Source organism: Mus pahari, chromosome 17 (genome assembly GCF_900095145.1).
Source record: "Mus pahari chromosome 17, PAHARI_EIJ_v1.1, whole genome shotgun sequence".
NCBI lineage: Eukaryota > Metazoa > Chordata > Mammalia > Rodentia > Muridae > Mus > Mus pahari.
Window position 1 is genome coordinate 66,454,752 of NC_034606.1, and position 26,480 is coordinate 66,481,231.

Here is a 26,480-nt window from a genome sequence, read left to right on the forward strand (position 1 = left end):
CACATGTACAGGGCCTTAGGTTAGACCCCAAGCGCCAGCAAAGAGGAGTTAAAGAGTGATTGCTAGACACTGAGGCCATGTGACTCTGTAAGCTTCAGGCTCTATACACATCGAGGCACTGGACTATCAGATGCCCTGCATACATCCAGACTCAGCCCTTTCCTCCAGGCGGATCCCAAGTTCAGCACTGAGACATCCTGTCCCAGGCACCTACAACAAGCATCCCTTAGACAGTTGAGGTTTTCATGAATCTGTTCCTCTGACCTCTGGGCAGCCTATGGGTCCCTCTCCTGCCTCTCTGGCAGTCATACTTTCTGCACCTTGGAAACAGGAACCTGAGGAAGCAGCAGATGACTTTGATCTGCACAGACAGATCCTCAGACCTTTACCTAAACTATCTGAATAGATGGGCTTCTACAGCCTTCTTCCCAGGAAACAAAGCCAAGTACTCAGAATGAATGACAAAAGCATTTTATTGGGGATAAGTAGAGAGAGGAGCAGGGTTTCACGGGACACCAAGCAGTCCTTGTCTTAACCTGGCAGAGCCCGTCGTCGCTGCCAGGTGATGGAGAATGAGCATCGTTGTAGAACATGGATGTCCAGGATCAGGTGGAAGCTGGTGTGACTAGAGCAACTGAGAGTGACCCTGTACATCTGCAGGAGTTTCTGCTCTTCATCCCCTCTGTCCATTGGGGTGAAATCAGACATCCCTCCCATGCAGGGGGGGGGGGTCACTTGACCCAAGTTGAGAAGAAGCTACCAGGTTCCAATAGAACAGAGGTCACACCATGGCCAAGAAGATTGTCCTGGGACTGACGGACCAAGGCAGGGGGGAGAGTAACAAGATGAGCACCAGGAAGGAAGGCTGGAGATGAAGTGAAGGTCGCACAGGATATATCAGGAATGGCCGACCCTGCCAGGCTCAGGGCCATCATCGGGATTCTGTCTCGCCTATCGTGGGGACCTCTTGGTGATGGTGGCAGAAGAGGTGATCTTGGAACCCGAACCGCCATAAATGCCACCACCAAATCCAAAGCTACTTCCAGAACCAGAACCGGAGCAAAAACCGCTACCCAGGCCAAGGCCACTGCCGCCAATGCTGGCGCTGCCACCAACTACCGCTGGAAGGAGACACAAAGCCCACAGTTATTCTCAGTGCCAGAAGTCCCCAACCCAGACCCGGAGGGACGGATGGCAGGTGGAGAAGGTACTTACAGATGCTCACAGCACTCTTGCATTCTCCAGACATCCTGTAGGGGAAGAGAGAGCCATGAGCCTCACAGTGATTCTATCTCAGCCTTGAGCAGCCACACCATAACAGCTGACTGTCAACCTGCTGGTGCTGGTCAGAATGCTCCAGCGCAGCACTGAAGCCTGAGGTGGGAAGCCCAGCAGAATCCTGACCCTAAAACCCTAACCCCCCTCACCTGCACTCCTCGCCCTCCAGCAGCTTCCTGTAGGTGGCGATCTCCACATCCAGGGCCAGCTTGACGTTCATGAGAGCCTGGTAGTCCCTCAGCAGCCGGGCCAGGTCCTCCTTGGCCTTCTGCAGTGCGGTCTCCAGTTCTGTGCGTTTGCTGTAGGCATCTTTGAGGGCCAGCTCTCCACGCTGCTCTGCATCAGCCACAGATGCCTGCAGAGTCTGGCACTGTGGACGGGGACGTTAATGGACAACATCAGTTCCCTACTTTAGAGCACTTCAGACCTGAGCCAGCTTCCTTTGGTTAAGATCTTAGAATCCTGTCTGCTCTTCTTCCCATCTTTTTTGACTCAAGAGTCCCATTCCTAGCCCACCTTTAATGGGTGTACGCCTTTAATCCCAGCACTCAGGATGCAGAGGCAAGTGGATCTCTCTGAGAGGCCAGTCTGGTCTACAGTGAATTCCAGGAAAGTCAGGGCTACACAGAGAAACCCTGTCTGGGAGGTTGGCGGAGAAGTCCCAGTCCTTCCAGACAGAACACACTCATGCCCCTGCAAGACTGCCGAGCCCACCCATAACCTCATCGGATCAACAACAAAGATATGCAAAATCCAGGGCAGACTAGCCAGGAGCCCTGTGTTTGGGTTGCCACAGCCACATTAAACAAGATACGCTATGCGATCAGTATCATGATATACAGAGGGCCTACAGACAAGCCTAGAATCTTCCAGGGCTTTATCTGCTTCATCCCTCCACAAAGGCACCCACACCCACCTGCTTCTTGATGTTCTCAATCTCTGCCCGCAGCCTCTGGATCATCCTGTTGAGTTCTGAGATCTCGTTCTTGGTGGTCTTCAGGCTATCTCCATGTTGGTCAGCTGACATCTGGAGCTGCTGGACCTGATACCCAAGAGAACAGGGCTCTCAGGTTGTAGGGCAGAGCCAGCGAGGGTCAACAGAGATGAAAGGGTAGCACCAGACGCCATGAAATCCCCCCCGTGAAGTGAGAGCCAGTGGTACCTGGAGGATGGACTCATCTCACACACCTACCTTGATCTGGTACCAGGACTCAACCTCAGCCTTGCTCTTCCGAGCAATCTCCTCATACTGGGCCCGGACCTCCGCGATGATGCCGTCCAGGTCCAGGTTCCGGTTGTTGTCCATGGACAGCACTACAGATGTGTCTGAGACATGTGTCTGCATCTGAGCCAGCTCCTGCAAGGCCCATGTCTCACATCAGACCCTAATAGAGTCACTTTCCCCTGACCTCTGACACCAGCCTCCCAACACCGTGGAAGTGACTGGGAAATGAGTCTGATGAAGGCAGAGGTAATAGAGAGGGAAAGGAGAGAGATGAAAGGTTGGTGACATCGCTGTCACGGGAAAAGCAATGGTTCTAGGCTCTACCGATCCCCAAGACCATAGACATTCTATGTGTAAATCACCAGGTACACTACATTTTAGGTGGAAGGCAAAGGAACAGAAACATTTAGGGCAAGAATGAGTTTTCCCCCATGCAACATCTGCTAGGAGACCTAGTTCTGAGAAACTCTCCACTGAATCTCTCACTATACTCTAGTCCTTTCTCCCCATGACCTTGCCAAGACCTTGTCAAGAACCCACTGCCTTCATGTAAATTGTTGGAATCTATTAAGAACCATGACTTCCAACCCACAGCCTAACAGGGAGGGGTTGCCCTCCTCTACACAGAGAACACGGGCCTCACCGCTTCATAGAGGACTCTCGTGAAGTTGATCTCGTCCTTAAGGCTTTCCATCTTGGCCTCTAACTCCACCTTGATCATGTAGGCAGCATCCACATCCTACAGAGGTAGAGGAGGAGAAGGGGGAAGAGGATGAAAGGGATGCAGGAGAAGAAACAGGAAGGTGGGGGCAGAAATGTCAGTCAACACATCTAGGTTCGCTTACACATTCTAAAAGACTGTGCAGGATCGCTATGCACACTTGCTGTGTCCTGCCTCTAAAGCCATCAGAATTACACAGACAGAGCACAGGCCAGACAGGTTCTCCTCACGCAGTAACTTCCTTTTAGATCTCAGCCCCTACATTCTTTGATACCACCATTCCAAATAAACCCAAGGAAAATAAAGCCAGACAGAGAGATAGACCAGACACATGACTTAAGCCAAGGGCCACTTCCAACAGGGAGGGATGCTATATGCTTTTCCTGCCATCTTTCCTGGCTTACTTTCTTGAGGACCACAAAGTCATTCTCTGCAGCTGTACGCTTGTTGATCTCCTCTTCATACCTGGAGGTGGGGGCAGGAAGGCAGAAGATCACCATGAGATATTTCTCCCCGGTCCACTACATCTTCTCAAACTCTGAGAGTCTGGACATGCCCAGATCATGAGAAACACTCAAGTGTTCACAGATATTCATCTAACATACTACCCATGAGGCTAACAGCCTTGGCCCTGTTTATTCAGAGACAGAATAAAATAAAGGCTGTTTGGGGGGGGGGGGATATAAAGGAGAAACCTCATCGCAGTGATCAGATTAGATCATTGGAAAGACTGTCCTTCAGGCTGTGGCAGATTAGACGTCCCGATTTTAAATTCTGAGTCAGTTCCCTTTTCTTGGTGAGTGAGTGTGGTCATTTTCTCAGCCTCATCCCACAGAGAGCAAAAGAAAAGCTACTGCATAGTGTGTTTCCCTGTGAGGTCCCCTGTGTGTCCCCTGGGTGTCTCTATGTGTTCCCTGTGTGTCCCCTGTGTGTCCCCTGGGTGTCTCTCAGTTCTCACAAACCATAAGTAAGAATACTACCCCTATTAAAGATTATGAAAGCCACACTAATCAATATTCAGTTGGCTCTTTCCAAGCTATCTACCAGTCTACGTTCCAATCTATGACCAGGCTAATGCTACTATTGATCCATTCTATTTCTGAACCTCTTTGTACACAGCAAACCCAGGTACCCAAAACGATCACTGATTAAAGGACCTCGTGGTTACTTGGCTTCCACCTATAAAAATGTGGCCGTTTGAATATGGAAGCTGGCTCAGAGGAGCTTTCTACCCCAGCTTTGGATTCCTCAGGGCCTGAGGTCCCAAGCTGCTGGAGACTAGCCTGGGTGTGGGACAGCCCTCCCTCTCTCCACGTACTTGGTCTTGAAGTCCTCCACACTGTCCTGCATCATCTTCAGCTCTGACTGCAGGCGGCCTTTGTCGTTGCTCAGAGTGTCCAGGTTCTTCCTCAAGGCGTTGATGTAAGTCTCAAAGAAAGGATCCAGGTTTCTGGGAGATGTGGTGGTCGTCTGCTGCTGGAGGAGGTTCCACTTGGTCTCCAGGACCTTGTTCTGTTGCTCTAAGAATCGCACCTATGTGGAAAAGAAGACACAGGTCCTTAGTAAGAGCCAGATGCTTCAGCAGGAGGGTTCTGAGGCCAGCACCAGCCTAGGTGGGCCAGCCAGACCACCTAAGAGTCACACAGCTTGGGCCACCTCATAGCAAGCCCAGGGCACCATCATAGCAAGCATGTTCCTGGGCCCATAGTGGTCTATGGGACACATAGCTTGTGGAACAGTAGAAGGATGATGGTACAGCAACAATAGCTTTTTAACCACAGCAGACCCAAGGCCCAGATGCAGGGCTAGAGAACAAAGCATATGTGAAATAATCAGATCAAATAGGACCACGAGGTACAAACACAGTTGGCAGGCCCTTGCGTCCAAGGGATATGGACCCACGGTGAAGAACAGACACATTCACTTTCAAAACAAGCTAAGCATGGTGACGCACATGTGTGGCCCAGCACTCAGGAGGCTGAGGCAGGAGGATGATGAGTTTGACGCCGATATGAGTTACAGAGGAAAGCCTTGTCTACTGAATCTGTATACGATTAACTCTAACTACAAATGGCCCAGACATGTTCTAAGACTCAGCTGGAATCCATCCTGGCATGGACTTCCTGGAGCCTTCGCTCTCTAGCACACCTAGCCAGGCCAGCCAAAGGAGTGGTTGGCAGAGCATCTCCATGTTACATTCAAGCAGCAAAGCTCCCACCTTCTGAACTCAAAAGCTGAGATGAAAGGAGATACAGCCAACAAGCCCAGAGAACTCTTAGTCTGACACTCAAGTCTGTACTCCCGGGGTCATGGTAAAGCCTCCATGAGCTACTACATGCTCGTTCAAGCACTGACCCCTAGCCATAGATCTCTGAGTAATCAGACTCCATGATGCATGGCTACAATTGAGCTACATAGGAAAGATCTCCAGGTTTTGCCTTTAAAAAAAAAAAAAAAAATGGAAGCTGGGCTAGAAAAAGCAAAGAGCATCTCCTTTGCTCTTCAAGCATCCTCAGAAATGAGGGATTTCACCCAGAGTCAGAAGTAGGTATGAGGTGGCCTCCTGGCTAAGAAAGACCCAGGGCCCAGAGCTTAGAAACCCTCACTCCACCACCCTCTGCAAAGGTCAGGCTCACTCGCCTTGTCAATGAAGGAAGCAAATTTGTTGTTGAGGGTCTTGATCTGCTCACGCTCTGCCGTGCGGATTTTCTGGATCTCTGGGTCAATCTCCACCTGAAGAGGTGTCAGCAGGCTCTGGTTGATGGTGACTTCCTGAATACCTCCAGCAGGACAGACAGGGAAGCCAGGACCGCCTCGACCGTTGAAGGAGCCTCCAAAGCCACCGCCAAAACCACCGGCACCAAACCCAGCACCGTATCCTCCAACACCGAAGCCTCCGGCACCCCCGTAGCCACCGCCTTGGCAGGACCCGGCCACGCTCATGGAGATGCTCTTGTGACCCCCGAGGTTGTAAAGACTCCTGCTGCCGAAGCCCCCAGCGGAGCAGCGCCCTGCACCGCCAGACATGGAGCCTGAGCTGAAGGCCACTCGCTTGACTCCACCAGCAATAGCTGAGCCACTGCTAAAGCCCCGGGAAACTCCGCGGACACTTGACTGTCTGGCGATCATGGCTGAGAGAGGAGGAGGCAGCTGCAACGAGCTCAGAACAGAAGCGAAGCAAGGGCCAGGTGCTGAATGTCAGAACCCTCGGCCCTTGTGGCTTATATAGGCTGGAGCAGCAGGGCTTGGTTGCAGGGGCATAAAGGGAAAAATCCGAAGTATCTCTGGGCTGGGCCTTTGGCAACGGCCCATCTCTCTTGCACCTGCTGAACATGTCACTAAGCACACCTAGAAAAGTCACCGGGAGGGCACAGCTTACGGTCTCATCCCTCGCTGAGCCGGTGCCCCAGGGCCTCCTGTATCACTGCCCACCTGACTCAGCCCTTCCGCCCTCTTTCCCAGCCTCATGGGGCTCCTGCTACAGGCACCTAGTCTGATCACCCCTACTTGCATGCCACGGTCCCTGGAACCTGAGAACCTGGGTTCTAGGGCACAGCCTGCCACTGCCAGGCCATGCGCCCTGACCTGTGTGTGCAAGCTGCTCCCCAAGCTCAGCCCAGGGACTCATAAATTGGAAAGAATGCAAATATTTACTTTTCCTCTCAAGGCAAGAGAGATTGTGATCGAGGATGGGAGCTTGGTAATCAACTCGTATGCCTGCATCCATCATTCTTATCCTCTGTGTGTCCCTGGCCCTTTGTTCACCTACGAAACAAGGTTCTTCTCTTACAGTTCCAGCCTGGTATAGCCTTTCCAACCAAGACCCAAAGGGACTCCTGGATGGGATGCCACCGTGTGGCCCATAGCCACCCTGGGCTTACATAGCTTCCCCAGAACACAGCACGTCTGTTTTCGTTTTTTTCTGAGGTGGTCCCAGAATTCTGGAAAGAGGTTCCGAACATTCTCGATGCTGAGTATTGCTTTGGCAGACTGGTGGTGATTCAGGGCCATGTGTGAGATGCAAACTCATAGTTTTACTCCTAGAACCTGGATTCCTCCTCACGGAGCAGAACTGGCCTATACAGAGTCTATTCGTCTCTCACTAACTATGCAGTCTGCGGTGGGTCACCTGACACCTCTGAGACCAGCCAACTCACTTTATAAGTAAAATAAGACATGTTCCTAAGCATAGATAAGACAGTATATCCAAGGTGCCTAGTACACTGGAGACCAACAGGCATGTGCTCTCATCCAGCACAGGGACTAGGAAATCCAATACACCTGAGTTCCCTCCTCCCTCCATCATTGAGGAAACGACCCAGAGGCGAGAAAGAGCAACCACTCGCACATGGATAATCCCCCTGCCTGAATCACACCCATGTCCCCCATGTTCCTTGATACACAGAGAACTCGGTGAGGGTGAGCACAGGTCAGGCCCTAGGGATGGAGCTACAGCAAAGGCCAGAAGACAGTCCAAGAGCCCAACCAACAGTCCTCCAGGTCTCCCCTGCACCTCTGTCCTGTCACGGTCCAGGGGGCCCCGGTAGACCAACTCGAGGGCTGGGGAGGCTAGAGCCTAGACCCACAACATAGGCAGGCGAAGCTGGGGAAGGTAAGCACCACAGGGCGCAGAGGTGCAGCCCCGCCACCCCCAGTGCCTGCGGGGCACCAGTTTTGCACCAGTCTCTGCGATTCAAGGGGACTGTGGGACACTGGCAATCAGGTCTTTGTGTGTCTACCCTAGTCTGGGAGTAGGCATGCCTTGTCAGGAAGATAACAACGGCTCTAGATGTCAAGGGCCCTGAGGGGGTGTTCTGAGAGCCACCGCTGTTTCATACTTCTCTCTGCACACATCTCCACATCTTATCTCTGTCCTCCAGGTGTGCTAAGGCCCTGATGAGGATTTTGCCAGATGAAGCCTAGAGGGATGCATGCCATGTCTCTGAGTCTTGTATCTGAGACTGTAATTCTTCCCAACTTGGAAGAAATGACACGGCCCATGGTCATGTCAAGTACTGAACAAAAAAAGACTCCAGGACTAGAGGTGAGCATCTTCAGAGAACTGGGGTCATCCCAATGACAAAGCCATGGCTGACGGCCTCCCTGATGGTTACGTGAAGCATGTGCCCATCCCTTCAGGCAAAAAGCAGTAGAGGGAAGCCCAGAGCATTCTGGGTAGAAGCGACTCTCTTAGAATGCCTGACATATGCTAGATGACAATGGTGGCTTTTCTTGGGACAGTTTTATTCTTCTTAGCCATTCTAGCAAAGAGACGTTGAGGCTCAGGAAGGTCGTGTTACTCGCCTGAGATACAACAGCTCAGAAATAATGGGTTTAGGAAACCAGTGCTATAGGTGTAATCTCAAATCTCATGACCTTAACCTTTGGGTAGACACTGTTTTATACAGGTGTCTACCCTGCGCAGAATTCTCAGCCACGCACTGATGACCTCCCCTCCAGAAGAGCAGCAATCGTGGGGAACATGGCGTGCTCCATTTCAGCTCCCTTCTGTCCCTATGATTGATGACTTTGCATGTGGCCTTGTCCTAACAGGTCCTCAATAAGTCACAACAGGGTCCTCAACGGCCAGTCTTGGGCCCTCCAATTAGCTAATTCCAAATTGATATAGTCACAAATCTTATGGTAAACCCAGATCAAAGAATATGCTGGTCTCAAGCCACATCCTGTGAGTCCTGTGAGTTTATTAAATCAGAATTGCCCATGCTTCACAGAATCCTCACCCTGGAGATAAGAAACTGCAGGTAGACACAGGCAAGAACTTCCCAGTTGAGATTGTTTTTAGTCCCTGTGGGAAGAGGGGTCAAAGAAGAAATGTTTCCTTTCTACATCAGGCAGAAGCAAAGACAAGTGTCCACCAGGAGGTGACAACTGAAAGCCAGTCTCGCACTCCCACTGCAGCCCTGTGCACACACAGCTCTTGCTTTGGCTTCTGGCCTTGGTGACCCTGCTTCTTTTGGCCACCTGCCTGAGCCTGGCTCTAAGGAGTAAGCCGGGTGCTGTCAGGCATGGAACAGGAGTGGGAGGGTGTGTTTGCTCGGAGCTTTCTGAGTGCAGGAGGCGAAGCCATCCCATTCAACTAGGGATTACGGATGCTGAGGCCTCTATCACCGTCAGCCCTAACCTGGGGAACAGTGTGGGAAAATGTCTTGCTCTCCCTGGTCGGATGGATGCCCTTGCCCCACTGGGTCACCTAACCCCAATTGCCCCATGGCCTGAGTCACTCTGAGGGAATCAGAGCCAACCAGAGATGCTCAGGAGACCCAGGGAGCTGGGATGAAGGGAAGGCCAGAAAAGTCCATGGATCAGTGCTCTTCTGCCCCTGGCATGTGCCAGCAGGGACTTTCAACACTTCCCACCGCCAAAGCACACTCGATGAAGCTTTCAGGCAGCAGAGATAGAAAACAGGCCATAGCACCCCAGCCCTACCCTTGCAGGTGGCCTTCCATCCCCCTCCCCCTGAATTCCACAACTAGGAGTTCCCTGTGGGAAGGTTCCAGGTCAGTAAAGTCACTTCTAAGCTTAGACAAACAAGGCAAAACTACATCGCTCCATTTCTAGGCCATATTTTACTGTCAAAGGAGCCGGGTTTGATTCTGCTGTCAATGTATAGTGGCTTTCAGGCATGCATGCTCTCGATCCAGTCGGTCTCCCCTACCACCAACAACCTGCTTTTGGTCCTGTGAAGTAGCAGCTTTTCTCTGTGCGCAGCATAACCCAGCGACCGGCCTGGACTTTGGGGCAACATTTTTTTGGACTCTACATGCAGCTCTGTGCTCCTAAAAGGTTACCTAACCTCTCTGTGCTTTGTTGTACCCATCTGGAAATGGGGTTAATCACGGGCTGTCGGAGAGGCATGTCAGGGAATCTGAGTGCCTGAGATCTCACCCCTAAAAGTCTAAACGTGCTGGTGAAGCCCCTGGAGAATATGTTCCATGATGTTGGGGGGCTCCGGGGGTATCATTTGCCAAGTCAAAGCCCTGTGTCCCCAGAATGCTTAACAGCATTCAGGCAGGAGGGGAGGCTCTGACTGAGCTCTAGGCAAGGTGGAATGGAGGAAAAATAGCTGGGCCTTAGCCTTTTGCATGTCAGTGAGGAATGGGACACAGGCTGGGGAGGGTGCAGGGAGCTGAGGAAAGGACGTGACCTAGGAGGCAGGAGGCAGTGAGAGTGGAGGGAGTTGGGGGAACTTCAGTAGGAAAGGGACAGGGCTTGAAACCAAAGCCCTAGCCACCAGGACATCATCTACCACTGCAGGGAATATGCAAGCTAACTCCTAGAAGTTTTCTAAGTTGGAAAGTGGAGAACCCTGTGTCTCTGCTGAATCCTGGAGCAAATCAATGTGTGTCTATAAAGCACATAATCTGATTAAAAGTGTGTTCGTATTGGTGGCTAGATGTGGGGAGTAGGGGAGAAATCATCTAAAGTCTGTGCAGAGAATCCTGAGGTCTAGGGAAGGGAAGGGAGGGCTCCCTAAGTCACTTGCTTTCCACAGCCTCTCTTTTTTACAAGGAAGAAACTAGGCTTGGAGATCAGGACTCTGCCCAAGTTCACACTGCCAATAGCGGCAAAAGGCGAGATCAACCCAAGGTCTGTCTGGTTCTGAAGGCGGCAGTGTAGGAGTCTGCCGACTGGCACATTCCTGCTCCCCGGGGTGGGGGGACAAACTGGAGTCACACACATCTTGCAGTAGGCAGTTGCTGTTTATTGAGACACATCACAGGCACAGACAGGTGACAAAGCTGTTCTGGGGAGAGGGTGAGGAGCTGCAGGTCTCTGGCAACCCCTTCTGCCTCCTCCAGCTTGCCCTGAACTCAGAGCAGATCTGCTGAGGTGAAAAAGTTGAACTGGACATCCTACCCCCAAATCAACCAGCTGGTGACCCTAACTTCCCTCCCACTCCACTGCATAACCAAGGAGAAAAACCTGAGTAGATTTGAGCCCTTTCCCAAATGCAAATTATATGTAAATTGTGCACTACAAATACTCAGCCTCTCTGGTCCTGAGAAGCCATGGCCAGCGCAAGGACCAGGGCCCATCTCTCAAAGCCTTGCTGCTAGTATCTCCGGCTAGAGGTCTTGACTGTGGTGGTCTTCCGTAGGATGGAGGTTCCCCCAGAGACCTGACCGCCTTTGGCAGCGCCATAGCTCACACTAGTACCGAAGCCTCCCTTGCTGGCCCCGCCAGCCCCGCCCAGAGAGAGGCCGTTCCCGAAGCCAGCTGAGCCGCCTGCGCACACGGAGGTAGAGTTGCCGGTCACCGCTGCAAACGAAGTAAACACTCAGGACTTGAGGAACTGTCCAGCCAGAAAGGGGCAGAGGGAAGCCCAGAAACCCACGAAGGACTGGAGTAGAGTAATGTGGCAAACTGCTAGAAGCTCACACTGCCAGACCCTTTGAACCTGAGCCTAATAGAAGGGCCCCTTAGCATCTGGAGGAGGCATGGGAGGGGCAGGGCGCGGCGGAAGGGGTTGATGGTGGGCACGGATGGTGGATACTTACAGATGCTGATTGCGCTGGGACAATCTCCAGACATCCTAAGGGAAACAAGGACCCGGAGCAATTAGCGATCTGGAAACCAATGTGAAAATCTTCCCTCCCTCCCCTTGCCTCTAGGTGCATCCAGCTAGGTGCCAAGGCCTGAGGCCAACACCCAGAGTCCTAAGTAGTAGGAGTATGGGGCAATCGGAAGCTCAAGGCCTTTCAGCAGAGCCTAAAGGCCATTCTGCTGGAGGCTTTAAAGCCTCCCCTCTCTCCCTGCTTCCTGTGGGAACACTGACAAACCCTGGTACCCCTAAGGACAGAGACTCCTATCTTTCTCAAAGGAAGGAATAGAGTCTGACCCGGCCAAGCAAACCTTGCTGCTGAGTCGGGCCAATCCATCCAGGAAGTGAGCAGCAGAAACAGGGAGAGCTAGGAGAGACACCCTAGACCACCACCACCACCACCACCCTCTGCCCAGCAAACAGATCCCAGATGTGCAGAGGGGCTGCCACCTGCTCTCCTCGCTCTCCAGCAGCTTGCGGTAGGTGGCGATCTCCATATCCAGGGCCAGCTTGACGCTCACAAGATCCTGGTATTCATGCAGCATCCGGGCCAGGTCCTCCTTGGCCTGATGCAGGGCTGTGTCTAGATCTCCAAGCTTCTTCTTAGCATCCTTGAGCGCCATCTCCCCATTCTGCTCTGCTTCTGCGATGGCTGTCTGCAGCTGCTGGCACTGCCCACAGGAAAATGGTATTGGGAATACTGTCCAGGCGCATCCCATTCATCCCTTTGCTCTCAAGTCAGGAGCCCCACCCCCTACCCAAACAATCTGAGAAAAACTGAAACAATGTAACTGAAAGGGAGCTTAATAGAAGCAGTAAGGAAACACAAAAATATAATCTCAGTTCTTCCAGCAGATCCTCCCAGGGCTTTGGAAGAAGTAAAATGAACAATACAACCTTACTGCCAGGCAAAAGTCTTGCTCTATCTATAGAAGAAGCCACACGATTTGGACATACCTACATAGAGTCAGCATCCTCTGCCCACCCCCTACACTGACATCCTGGAGTAAGATATCATAGACATGTCCCTTTGAAAGAGGTCATACCAAATGCTCTACCACACAACACTGTGTGACCTGCGGCAAGTCTATTGCCCTCTCTGAACCCCAGTCACATCTCTTGGGAGCACCTTCCCGAAAAGAAAAGGTTCATCTTGATGAGCCAGGCTTGGAGTTTTCCAAGCTAACGCCATGGCCCACCTGCTTCTTGGCTGCATCCACTTCGCCCTGCAGTCTCTGAATGGTGCGAGTGAGTTCTGCGATCTCGTTTTTAGTGTCTCGAAGGCTGTCCCCATGCTTCCCAGCTGTCACCTGCAGCTCTTCATACTGGAGGCCAAAAGGGTGTCAATGAATATTGAGAGCCCTGACCTGCTTGATAACTGTTGGTATCAGAGCCTACCCTCTGCTGGAAGTCCCACGAGAGCTGGGTGTACCAGGTCCCAGAGCTCTGAGGGTCCAGTGGGCCAGGACTCTCCAGGGGAGGAGGTCCACCCCCAGCCCGCACACCCAAGCAGTTGTCTGCTCACTTTGGTCTGGTACCAGGACTCAGCCTCAGCCCGGCTCTTCTGGGCGATCAGCTCATACTGGGCTTTGACCTCAGCGATGATGCTGTCCAAGTCCAGGCTGCGGTTGTTGTCCATGGACAGTATCACGTTGGTGTCAGACACATTGGTCTGCACTTGGCTCAGCTCCTGTAGAAATAAAAGCAGCTGCCACCAGAGTCCTGCCCTATGCCTTGGGCAGAAACGAAGGATGCAGGACAGGACCCTTGCATGGCCTCAGAGGGACATCCTAGGCTTCCTCAGGATCCTCCCTGGAAAGAATCTACCACTGGAAAAAGAACCTCCATCTCCCCGTTGTGAGGTGGGCTTACATCTTCCCTGTTGATCCTCGGGTCTTCTGCTGAGAGATCAGGGGAACGAGGGAAGTGTGCCTCCCTGCCCTGTGCCACCCTGGCTCTGTGCTAGGACAGTCACTGGTTTCTGTGATCATCACATCCCCAGGAGACAAGCACTCCCCAGTTAGCCTGAAGGCTACTTCTGTGCCTTCAGGGAAGGTGGCATGTTCAGGAGCCTACCTGTTCCACTGTCTCTTGTGACCCTGATGATAGGGGAGAAGAGAGATTTGGCAGGAAAGAGGCTCCTACCAGAGGACCAGGTACAAAGGAAAAGTGATGACAAAGAAGTCAGACACTGACAAAGCCCTGATGGCTTCCGACAATCAGTGCACTAGACCACGGTGTTCTCAAGACCTCCTTACATTTCTATGGCCACTGCCCTTTTTTGAAGATGCATTAGTGACAACAAAGGTGATGTAAAGGTAACCGGAAGTTGAGGATCTGTGATCTGTTCACTGGGTTATGACATTGGCACCCAGAGGGCTCTGCCTCTGTCATCCCTTGGCTCCCTGAACTTCTACCAGACTGCCCTCAACTCCAGCTGTCAGCCACCTTCCATATTTGCACTGTGACCCTAGCATGTCATAAACACATACACAAACACACACACAAACACATACACATGTACACATGCACATGCATGCATATACACACATATACATGTGCATACACACATAAACATATACACACATATACACATACAACCCAAGGGAATATGGCAGAGAGAGAGAGAGAGAGAGAGAGAGAGAGAGAGAGTATCAAACCCTTCACTTTCTAAGTAGCTACTGTGGTAAAGGCATCAGCTTGGCCCCTCAGCCACTCAACAAGCATGATGAGTTAAATTTCAGGACACTTCTTTTTCTAGCTCCACAGAGAGATTAAGTCACTTGTCCCAGATCAAAAAGCAGTAAGGAGAGCCCTTAGGAACCTGACGGCAGACCTGAAATGGCTCAGACCAAAAAGAGGAGAGAGAGAGAGAGAGAGAGAGAGAGAGAGAGAGAGAGAGAGAGAGAGAGAGAGAGAGCAAATCCATATCTGACTATCTGACAGCTTGGGATGTTGACTATGTTCTAAGCACAAGGGTGGGGACAAATGGGTCACTGAAGAGCAGAAGCTAGGGGACAAGGGTTCTGGGGTCACCCTCCAGAGGTGTCATGGCCAAACCTAGAGCATGGAATGGGATCCTGAGTGTCAGGTTAGCCAATGTGAATGGCAAAAGAACTGTTGCCCTGATGGATGGGGAAGCCCTTTGACAGGAAGTCATCCCCCAGCATGGTCCACAGCGACCTTTCCTTTCTACATCTTCCTCTAAATCTCTCAACTCGCCAACTTCCTGCCATCACAGACACTGTGCCCTTTGATGCCAAAGCCCTGCCGAGCTGAGCCCTTCCTGTGCCTGCTTCTGAATGCCAGCTCTTCCTTAAGATCCATTGCAGGTGTGTCCTCAGAGGGCCTGCCCTCCAAAAGAACCCCCACCACAGCCTCCAGGTGAGCCTTGGCATCTTGAGCCTGTACCAACAGGGCTTTCCTTACTTAAGAAACTGACCCTAAGGGCAGGAGCTTTGTCTTACTTGTCATGTGGGAGGAACTCTATAAACGCTGGTTAAGTAAGCGAGGTAGAATGAAAGAAAGGGATACTGGGTAAGCCAGCTCCGTGCTTTGGGTAGAGCAGAGCCAAACGTGAAACATGAGAACAGACAGTCGAGCATGAGGGTGGACAGGGACATCCTAACTCATGAGAAACCACTGTGAAGCCCAGCAAAGAGAAAAGGGAAACACCCCAAAGCATCAGAGGGGCCGATCATAGGAGGCCCAGGGAAGACTAAGGAGATGAACACTGAGCCATTCCAAAGAAACAAGGATGAGGAGTCCAGAGCCCAGCAGCAAAGCCCTGCTCCTCTGAGGGAAGGAGTCAGGATCCTGCAGGTTAAGGAATTGTAAAACATGGGAGGAGGCACAGAGCCACCAAGAGGATACATGAAACCAAATAGGTTTCACTTTTAACATATGAGAGTATTGCTGGATAGCCAAAAACTTACGGTGGGCATTATCTGACCACTCCTTTCTTTCCAGAAATCCCAAAAAGAATGAGACAAGAGGTACCAGGGGAATTGCTCAGGAAGTAAACATCTGTTGTGTAAGCATGAGTTAGGATCCCGAGCAACTATGTCAAAAGCTACGCATCTTAGTGTGTGCCTTGTGACAACACCATTGGCGTGAAGGGAGACAGGCAGATCCCCAACCAGACGCATTGCCCAACCAGTCTCCTCAAAAGAATAAGGTACAGTCTCGGTGAGAGGCCTTGCCATAGATAGATAGATGATAGATAGATAGATAGATAGATAGATAGATAGATAGATAGATAGATAGATAGAATGTACAGGGTGATGTGCCCCAAAAGGTGGTATATTAAATAGATTGGGGGTCAGATGACAGGTACTCACAAGTATCGTCCAAGCTGGCCTTGAACCCAGGCCCTTTTGCCTCAGCCTCCCAAGTACTGATATTACAGGCATAAAGTACCACACTATCATGTTTAAGTGGATGCCAAAGTAGCCTGGGCCCTTTAACTGCACAATCTTAATTAATAAAACAATACTGTGTTGGGAAATCACCAATGGAAACCCCCATGGCTCTGTTCTTAACTCTGATCCCCTTATCACCTCCATCAGTCACTTACACGGAAGTGTCATCAAAGACCTGAAATAGAAGGGCTAGCCTTGTCTTACTTAGTTCATGGAGTGTTTATCTAGCAAACACAGAGTCCTGTGTTCAATTCCCAGCACCACATAAACCAGGAGTACCTATTCACACCTGTAATCTCAGCCCAGGAAGGTCAAGATTTCAGTCATTCTCACCTACATAGCAAGTTTGAGACTAGCCTGGGCTACATGAGCTCCTTAAAAACTAGAAACCACACACACAAAAATTTAATTTAAAAATCTAAACAGAACATTTATGCAGTTTGGAAAAAACAGAGTAGGGCATGGTACCACCAACACACAGGATAGAGTGATCCAGTGCCCAGGTTGCCACATAGCATTGTGTGATGGTATACACCTCAGTAGCATTATAGGGAAGGAAGGGGACATTAACTCTTTCATTTTGTATAAAAACCTTACTATCACCAGGTGTGGTAGAACAAGCATATAATCAGCACTTGGGGATCAAGCTGAGGCAAGAGAGCTGCTGTGAGTTTCAGATCAGCCTGAACTACACAGTGAGTTCCAGACCAGGATAGATTATATAGCAAGGCCTTGTTTCAAAAACTAATAACTAGAGATACCACTCAGTGATACAGCACTTGCCTACTTCTTGGTTCCATTTCCAGCATGCACACACACATACATACACACACACATACATACATGCATGCACACACACACATACATACATACATACATGCATGCACACATACACACACCCACACATATATACACACATTCATGCACTCACATACACAAACACACACATACAAACACACACATGCAAGCATGCACACACATACATGTATGCACACATGCATGCACATACACATGCAAGCATGCATGTACCACACATACACACATATACATGCATGCACACATGCACACAAATATGCAAGCATGCATGTAGACACACACACACAAACTTTTTTCAACTACCTAATTACTGGAGAAAAATATGTCCGCACCTCTCTTGAAAGCATTCATGTGAAAATCTCCAGAGATTGTCTAAGCAGGCAGGATAAGGTGTTCTCTAAAACACTACATGAACCAAAGAACGCTGAGATGCATGGATAAATGTCTGCTCTTCTTCCCCACTCATCTGTCTTCTGAATACAGAGAGCCCTATTTCCTGAATTCTCAATGTCTCTTCATTGTCACAAGATTCATTCATTGTCACCTTTTAACAGAGCCCTCAGAGCAACAACAGCTGCCCTCACATGCAGCAAGCACCCTGCACCTGGAGGATCAGGTAGAGGTTGCATGAGCCCCTGGCTGGCTGCCACAGAAGGGGTTTTACCCTGGACAGAAAATTAGCTGAGTAGTCCCTGCTGATGCTGGAAATATCTGGTTCTCTAGCGAATTCCCACTTAGCTCAACCCTACTGTCCCAAGTAGGGTCTGCAAGACTCCCTGTCTCCTGAGACCCATCCTGGAGTTTCCGATCCACCCACTACTCCGCCTTACCATCCTGGATCACACTCCCTGTTGGCCCATCCCTGCTGCCCCATTTCAAACTGAGCAACCAAGGGGACCACTGCCTCTGACTAGTTCTGTGACCAAGGGCCAGTTACTCTGAACCACAGTACCATTGGCTCTCAAATGGGCACAATAGCACCTACATTGTGGAGCCTTTGAGAAAAATCTGCACAAAGTCGGCTCAGGGTCTGGCCCTGTTGAAAGCATCTATTATATGAGAAGTCGTACTCATTAAAAGGGTAGAGTCACAATTTTTTTTTTTTTGAGAGTGTTTCACTCTGGCTGGCCTAAAACATCTATGAAGACCGGGCTGGCCTCAAATTCATATCACCTGCCTCTGCCTCCAAATGTTATGATTAAAAGACATGAGCTATCACACCCTGCCCCATCCTGTAGGCTCCAAACTTTTACCAGTTAAGGAACACTGGTGAGTTCACACCTCTGAGGGTGACTCTCTGGTGATACGTGAATGTGCACAGATCATGGCTGACCATCTGTCTCCTTACCATCTCAAAGAGCTGTTGCAGGAAGTCAATCTCTTGGGTCAAGCTGTCCACTTTGCCGTGCAGATCCATTCTGCCCATGTACGCGGCATCTACATCCTGAGGAGAGGAGGAAGAGGGCAAACAGAGCCCTCACACCCCAGATCCATCCAGACCCTGGCAGCCAAAGGGCCACCTCCCCCCCCCCCGGCCTAGCCACCCCACGCACCTTCTTGAGCAACACAAACTCATTCTCCAGGGCAGTGCGTTTGTTGATTTCATCCTCGTACCTGTAACACAAGGAAGGCTTAGGCGAGTTCTGTCTTTTAGGCAGTGGGCTCACCCGGCTCCCGGGAAGCCTTAGTGGGTGACATCGCCACTTGGAAGCATCTGTGGGGAACAGATCTTTAATGCAGTCAATAGTGAAGAAGCTTGGGGGAGGCCACTGTTTAAACACTTCCTTTCCCTTTTGGAAGAAAGAAGTAGCAAATTCATACACAATCGTGATCTCTTTGGGTCAGAGCCCCTGGAGGCTGTTCCAGACAAAATAAGTGTGCCAACAACAACTGACCTCCGTCTCCATTTTCAACAACACACCGTCATTTGAAACAATCGGTTCCTTCCCAGCCACTTCTGTTAATATTAAGGTTTAGAAACTGACAGAGTCAAGTTACAGGGAAAGGTATTTCTAAATTACCCTTTAATGTTATAAATATGTGTATTGTCAACCATGTGGTGGGAAGTGCACTTGGATCTCCATTCAAACACCCGTTCCTCTAAATGTTTGATATTTGTGGAGCACTTGAAAATTCCATGCTAGGTCTCCCATGAGGCTGAGGAATCACTACGCTGAACGTTTTAGACACGATCGTGGTATTTTGTTTTAAGTTTTGTCGAATCGAGTTGGGCAAATGGACTATATAAATAGTTCATTTATATACCTGCTGGAATTTGAATTAAGATTATGTGAGCATATAAGGAATTTGTGGCACAGACATAGGAACATCCAGGGCTGATGTTTCTCAAGAAGGGAATCTGGAATGGCGGCGAATATGGGAAAGAACATGGGAGTGCCTGTGGCCTTCCTCAGCATCTAGAGAAGTCATGGTGTATACTGTCCCTGTACCTCAGATGGTTCTCTGAAGAAAAATAACACTGTTGTGCCCTGTAGAACCTTGAGCATACCGGGCTGTGCGCCATTAACTCATAAGTGCCATCAAATGAGCCATGATGTAAAAACACGCCTCCTGTAACCCTAACCCTTCTCAGGAAGGTCGATCTGGCCAACCTCTCACACACTCCTAGTAAACACACTTAAGAAGAAAGTAATGAGGTGACTAGATTTGCTTGGAGACATGAAGAGAGGCGGTAAAAAAAAAAAAAAGTGGGACAAAGTGAGATTGGCTGAGCTGCGTGTGGATTGCAAGAGCTTGGGGTTCAGTGCACCATCCTCCCTACCTTATAAAAAGGTAGGGAGTTTACAGTTACTAAGCTGGGTGAGGTTACCACACATGTAATCCCTGAGGCTGAGCAAGAGGAGCACCAAGAGTGAGACCCTGTCTGAAAATAATTATAATAATAATAACAACAACAAATCAACCAATAACAAACATGAAACACACACACACACCCTTGCCCCAGCCCCAGCCCCCATAGGGGCAGCTCTGCCTGAGTTGGGGTAAGTCTTTTTCACCATGTCATGCTATCTCATAGGGTAGCATGTGTGCCCCTCACTTGTTCTTGAAGTCCTCCAGATTATCCTGCACGTTCCTCAGCTCCATATCCAGCCGCCCCCGCTCGCTCTGTTTGGTATCCAGCTGCCTCCTCAGGGTGCTCAGGTAATTCTCAAAGAAAGGCTCCAGGCTCCTGGCGACCCCCGTGTTCTGGCTCTGCTCCTGCAGCAGCGCCCACTTCGTCTCCAGCACCTTGTTCTGTTGTTCCAGGAAGCGCACCTGACCAGGGAAAGAAGGAAGGATGGGTGGATATCACCCGGGGAGCAGCATCCAGCATGCCCTGGGCCAGCATCACTGAGGTGGTATAGCATCCTACATCTCTCTGGGAGGGAGCAATCCTGCTCAAACGACAGTCCAGACAGACAGAAAGGACGCTAAAGAGTTAACAAACAAGTGTGTGTGTGTATGTGTGTATATGTATATGTGCGTGTGTGCGTGTGTGTGTATGTATGTGCGTGTGTGTGTATGTGTGTGTATGTGCGTGTATGTATGTATGTGCATGTGTGTATGTGTGTATGTATATGTGTGTGTGCATGTGTGTATGTATATGTGTGTATGTGCGTGTATGTATGTATGTGTGTGTATGTATATGTGTATCTGTGCGTGTGTGTGTATGTATGTGTGTGTGTATGTATGTGTGTGTGTGTGTGCGCATGCTGGTCACCTGAGCTACTCATTCTGTTCTCTGTCTTACTTTCTTCCCACTTGCCCCAGATGAAACTGGATGGGGCCAGTGTTGATGAGACCAATTCCGCATCAGTCAACTGTTTAAAATATCACAGAAGCCTGGTGGTGGTGCCTCACGCCTCTGATCCCAGCACTCAGGAGGCAGAGGCAGGTCAGTCTCTGAGGCCAGCCTGGTCTACAGAGCAAGTTCCAGGAAAGCCAGGGCTACACAGAGAAACCCTGCTTCAAAAAAAAAAAAAAATCATATATGTATGGCTCAAATCCAACCTCCCACATAGCAGGTCACAACGGTCTGTAACTCCAGCTCCCGAGGATTCAATACCATCACACAGACATACATACACACGTAAATAAAACTAAAACAAATAAAATAAAAATAAATAAATAAAATAAATAGCATCGAAGAAACAGAGCTGGAGATGGATCACTAGTTAAGTGTACTGGCTGCTCTTCCATACGATCCAGATTCAATTTCCAGCACCCACAGCAGCTCACAGAAGAACCAAAAGTCACTAGGAAAAAGGGTAAGAGGTAGGTGACACAACTTCCCTTACCCTCTGCCACCCGGTCCCTCCAGGTGCCACCTCCACAGCACACCAGGCCTAGTCACTTGGCCAGGAGCCCTGTAGCAGGTACACTTCAGTGCCCAGGACTGTGGAGCTCTGCAGCCTTCTTTACGGTTATGACCCTGCCTCACATACCTGTGTGATCCTGAGCAAGTCTTGGGACCACTCTAAGCCTCAGTTTTCATGCTGTAAAAACGGGCAAAGCATCACCTACCCAGGCCCTTCATGGAACCCTGATGGTGACACACGAGAAAGGGGGTAGGGCCCTTCTGTGTTAAAAGTTCAAATCATGGAGTTATGCCTCAGCCTGATCTCGCAGCCTAGGCGCAGAGCCAAGGTACACAGGGCTGAAGGAATGGAGCAAGAAATGAGAGAGGTGGCACCAGAGTGATCCCGGTCACCCTGGAGGTGAGACGGGGATCCGGAACACTCCCAGTAATGTTCCATCTGTAGGGTGGTCACCCTCCTTGTAGTGGCTGGAACTGGGAACCAGGCAAGGGAGGGCAAAGGGCTTCCTCTTGCCCTCCAGGTTCTCCTTGTGCCTGACCCCAAGACTTCTTCAGCTGGAGAGGACAGAAAGAATTCCAAGGCTCCAACCTTGGATGGTTTGTAGGATTCCTGAGCCATGCACTATTGCCCACAGCTATAAAATGACTCAAGTCATTAAAGGCCAACTCCCTGACAGGAACACTGGGGACCACACATCTTTTAATAATGGGGTAAGGCTAATGCTTAGCGGTATAGGAAAGGCTCCAACACAGGTGGACTGGGTCCCTCATTCACAGAAGAAACCCCAGTCACCGGGTTTTAGCCCCAACCTCCGATAGGCAGAAACCACGGCCACCCCATCCTTTCCATAGAGCACATGGTAAAAATTGCCTTTGCCCAGACCACCCCCCATTAGAGGTTCAGCTTCCACCCCACCCCTGTTTTGCCCACCCACCTTATCAATAAAGGAGGCAAACTTGTTGTTGAGGGTCTTGATCTGCTCGCGCTCCTGGGTGCGCACCCGCTGAATCTCGGGGTCTATCTCCACATTGAGAGGCGTCAGCAGGCTCTGGTTGACAGTGACTTCCTGGATCCCCCCGGGAGGACAGACTGGCCCAAATGTCTGCCTGCCAGCCCCTAGGCCCACATAGGCCCCACTGCCAAAGCCTCCTAGTGCCCGGCCAGAGGAGGCCCCACAAGCCACGCTGACGGAGATATTCTTGCCTCCCAAGTTGTAGAGGCTCCGGCTGCCAAAGCCCCCGGAGTTGGACCCAGAGCGGACCCCACCGCCACTGCCCCTGGACATAGTCACTGAGCTGTAGCTGGTTCGCATCCTACTCCCACCACCTCCGCTGGCTGAGTTAGAGCTGAAGCCTCCTTTAGTGGAGAAGGTCTGCCTGGACAAAGAGGACCTCATGATTGTCAGCGAGAAAGCAGCTGAGAACAGAAGGGAGTCAGCCGGAGTGAGCTACTGAGCCACCAAAGGCCTTTTTATATTTTCCCAGTTGGGCTGGCCCTGGGTTCTATACACTCCGGCTGTGATTACCACAGGTGAGAGGGAGGGGCCCGGGGGGATCCCTTCTCCCCCAGGATGTGGGAGGGCCTCGCCCAGCCATCACTGAGACTGATGAAGTGTTGCTCCTGAGCAGAGACTACTTGAGATGGGAAGCACCCCACCCCCACCCCCACCCCACCCCGTAAGCTCTCCTCACTTGGAACAGGATGATAGGGCTCCTACGGTTACCCTCACCACCCAGTGGCTGGCTTGGTCTCCTCCTACGCAGCCCTGATGGCCTGCTGTCAATGGGGCTCTGTTTTGTGGGGTTTGTCCCAGGGCCTTGTGGTAAGCCAAGGCCCCAGGGCCCAGTGCTGTGCAGGTGGCAAGGGAAGGTGCATTGGGCAACGGGTTGTAGAGAGAGTGCCCAGGCCTGCTCCAGTCCCACCCTCCCAGCCCACAGCCTCCTGTCTCTTGGCAGGTCCAGCGTGAGGGGCACAGGTGACAGTGCAGGGGTGGGGCAGCTGTTCATCTGTCTACACTGGCAGGTGTCTGCTGGGTGGGAACTCTGTGTGGGGTAAAGAGGATCCAAGGACGAAAGGAGGGTCCCTGCCCAGCCATAGGCCTGACCGGGCACACAATGTGGGTTGATTGGCTTTGACTCTAATCAGGCATAGTAGAGCGCACCTATAATCCAGTGAAGGCGGGAAGGTCAAAAGTTCAAGGCCACCCTGCCTCAAAACCAAAAAAAAAAAAAAGACAAAGAAAGAAAAGAAATGTCTGGCCACCACAGGCAGGGTGCCAAGGCTTAGGACCCCAACTGCTTTTCCTGGGGCTGGAGGGAGGCAAGGAACAGTGGCCACACCTAAGCTCTTCCTTGGTGGAGCCTCCCCAGTGGGGCCCAGACATTTTGGAACACTGAAGATGCACATGCATCCAAGAAGCCCCAAGTGTCTCGTGCTGTACCCTCTTCAACCTTCTCCTTTCCTGACCACGAGGACTCCACCTGCTCAATTCAGAAGAACAGGGACACTTCTGGTCACTTCACAGCGGCCTCCACTCTCTGCCCAGTCAGGCTTCTAGAACCAAGCACAGCCCAAGCCAAGTTGGAGAAACTTCAGGTACAGGGCCACCGATAGTGGGAGCAGACCTTGAGATTGGCCCCCCTCACCTCTCCATCATTCAGCAAACAGAGGGCAAAAGGGCAGAGACTGGGTTAAGGCAGAGATGGGGCAGTGTTGACTCTGCCAGGCTAGAGCTGGGACCCGGGCGAGGATGGTGGCCTCTTGGCTCCAAAGAAAGCTGGGGATCTTTCCCTAGGGCCACTGGGATATTCAAGAGGCTCCTGTTCGCTGGAAGCATTGAACCCAGCTCCTAGCAGTCATGAAGAGCCACAGAAGTAGCCCCTTAATGTCACCAAGACTGCTTGGAGTTAAGGACACCAGGCATCTGGGAGAATTGGTCTGAAAAGCCAGTTCTCAGTGACCTGTGTGCCTTTGGGACACTCTCCACCTCTCTGAACCTCATCCAAGCATAACCCACCATAGAAGTCCTTCTGGAAAAGCAATGCCCTTGGAATGAGCCATCGTCTCCCACCGACCAACCTCCGTCTCCTTTCCCCAGGCTGAGAACACTTTCTCAGGCTCCCTTATCTCCGCCTGGCAGCGTGGGAGGAGAGATAGCTGTGAGTGAGGCCTAGCCTCCAGACTGCTGCCATGGTCCTCTGGGCAGGAAGATGATGTCAGGCAGTGCTGTGAGTCACTGTGTGGCTGGGCTGGTGGGAGTGGGAGTCAAACTGTAAATATAAACGTACCCCGCCTCAAACACTAGCATTCAGGCATGCCATTCGTGTGTGTACCTTCTGAGCATGCTCTCTGTTCCAGGCTTTACCCTGGGAGCTAGGGAGCTAGTGGCAAATGCCTGGGCAGCCCAGGCGCACTCTTGGGAGATGGGGTTGTTACTCACAGACAGCCTTCCCTTCCCAGCCAGACAGATCGCCTCAGGCAGGGTCCTGTGAGGTCGCTTTGCCTCCTCGGCCGTTTGTAGCTTGTAGCTCTGTGGCTATTTTGAGATGTCAAACTGGATTGTCTTTTGGAAGTCTTTTTGCAGAACACACACATACCCTGATTTTATGTAGATCAAACCTTAAACTCTGTGTAGCCAAAGACAACATTAAACTCCTGATCCTCCTACTTCTACCTCCCAAGCACTGAAGTGACACCCATGCGCCACCACACCTGGCTCTTTGAATCTTTCCAGAGGAAACCCCATACCTTTGTAACTAGTAGAGTTTATAGGAATAATTGTAAACAGAACAAGAGCAAAGATTATAAAGATTGATGAATCAAGCGACCAGCCCTCCAGAGGTCTCCTGCTAAGACCAGGATGCCACAGAAGCTCTGGAGAGCAGAAGAGCACTTAAGAGGTGATCCAATGGCTACTCCGTATTAATTAAGGAAGTGAGCCTCCTGCCAAGGCTTGGTCCACAGGCAGTGAATGTCTAAGCTTGATCCACACTTGTGGCCTCCCACAAACCTTGTGGAGGAAGGTCCAGGGAGGGGGTTTCCAAAGGAAGAACTACAGCCTACCACTCCTTCAACTGCCAGCTACCAAGGGCCTCCAACTCTGGAGACTCACCTGACAGCATTCCCCACTAGCAGGATACAAGAGCATGGGGGATTTAATGCTACTGCCGCCAAAAGCATGGGTCAGAATGGCTGATAATGGCAACTTGTATCCCTAATACCTAACAGCTTGGATGCTGAACTACATGGATGACACAGGGGAAGGTGACTCCAAGAGAAGTAGGACTTTCCAATCTAGTAAGTTTCTTCTAAGGTGCCATCATCAGTGTGTACCGAGAGCCAGCTGTGTGACCCAGTGTGCCCTGAGCACATTGTGTGTAGGGTTGGCATGCCCTCCCCCAGCCCTGGTTGTGCTCTCTTATCTCCATCCTACCTCAGAGACACCCCCACTTTCCTCACAACTGGGCACTGCTTTCTCATTTCCTTCGTCCAGTGAGGATAACCAAAGAGGAGATCCGAAGGGAGAAAAATGGGGAATCTTGCTAACTCCCACCCTCCAGCATCACACTTCTCCCTGGGGTCCCTCCCCACTGTTCCAGAAACTACTCTCTGATCCATGACAAGTCTCGTGTCTCCTCAACTCTACGCAGGGCAGCTGATGCCCTGCTCCTCCTTGGCCTGTCCTAGTTTAACACTGAAAGTCTCCTTGTCCCAGGTAAAGTAAAAGAGTTAACCCATTCACTAGAGCCGTTGGTGGCTGCTTCCCAGCTTCGTGGTCTGGAAAGTCGCTGGCCTCCTGGTCTTGTTAAGCCTCGAGAAGTAATCCTTCCTATAAGGATTACTATCCTGCCTTTCCTTCAGCCCTCAACACATAAAGGAATCAGGGTTGTGAAAAGAGGTAAGGGTTGAGCACAGTTCACTGCATGGGCTGGACCTACTATGTGCACTGCCAGCACAAAGCCATTAAGAAGTTCCTCATCAGCTAGAGAAAGTACCCAAGGAGCTGAAGGGGTCTGCAACCCTATAGGTGGAACAACAATATGAATTAACCAGTACCCCCAGAGCTTGTGTCTCTAGCTGCATATGTAGCAGAAGATGGCCTAATCGGCCATCACTGGGAAGAGAGGCCCCTTGGTCT

General features: G+C 50.9%; 2 protein-coding genes across 2 annotated transcripts; both read right to left on the reverse strand.

The window, feature by feature from the left end:
• Window positions 1-455: 455 nt before the first annotated feature.
• Krt4 (keratin 4) lies at window positions 456-6,415 on the reverse strand. The gene is made up of 9 exons (XM_021217178.1): window positions 5,865-6,415; window positions 4,543-4,757; window positions 3,629-3,689; window positions 3,147-3,242; window positions 2,471-2,635; window positions 2,195-2,320; window positions 1,428-1,648; window positions 1,216-1,250; window positions 456-1,121 (listed from the first exon to the last, which is right to left on the reverse strand). Exons 1-9 carry the CDS (start codon window positions 6,351-6,353, stop codon window positions 952-954), a joined length of 1,578 nt encoding a protein of 525 aa, XP_021072837.1. The 5' UTR covers window positions 6,354-6,415; the 3' UTR covers window positions 456-951.
• A 4,511-nt stretch (window positions 6,416-10,926) lies between these two features.
• On the reverse strand, window positions 10,927-22,849 carry Krt79 (keratin 79). The gene is made up of 9 exons (XM_021216305.1): window positions 22,278-22,849; window positions 20,083-20,300; window positions 18,578-18,638; window positions 18,373-18,468; window positions 13,313-13,477; window positions 12,987-13,112; window positions 12,238-12,458; window positions 11,744-11,778; window positions 10,927-11,504 (listed from the first exon to the last, which is right to left on the reverse strand). Exons 1-9 carry the CDS (start codon window positions 22,737-22,739, stop codon window positions 11,299-11,301), a joined length of 1,590 nt encoding a protein of 529 aa, XP_021071964.1. The 5' UTR covers window positions 22,740-22,849; the 3' UTR covers window positions 10,927-11,298.
• Window positions 22,850-26,480: the final 3,631 nt, after the last annotated feature.

Coding starts and splice junctions, on each gene's coding strand:
- Krt79 (XM_021216305.1), bottom strand. CDS start 22,739: ATGAGGTCCTCTTTGTCCAGGCAGACCTTCTCCACTAAAGGAGGCTTC. Junction 13,478..18,372: donor TGCAACAGCTCTTTGAGATG/GTAAGGAGACAG, acceptor TTATTTCTACAG/GAGCTGAGCCAAGTGCAGAC. Junction 13,113..13,312: donor AGTCCTGGTACCAGACCAAA/GTGAGCAGACAA, acceptor TTTGGCCTCCAG/TATGAAGAGCTGCAGGTGAC.
- Krt4 (XM_021217178.1), bottom strand. CDS start 6,353: ATGATCGCCAGACAGTCAAGTGTCCGCGGAGTTTCCCGGGGCTTTAGC. Junction 4,758..5,864: donor TTGCTTCCTTCATTGACAAG/GCGAGTGAGCCT, acceptor TTTTCCACATAG/GTGCGATTCTTAGAGCAACA. Junction 2,636..3,146: donor CGAGAGTCCTCTATGAAGCG/GTGAGGCCCGTG, acceptor TGGGCCTTGCAG/GAGCTGGCTCAGATGCAGAC.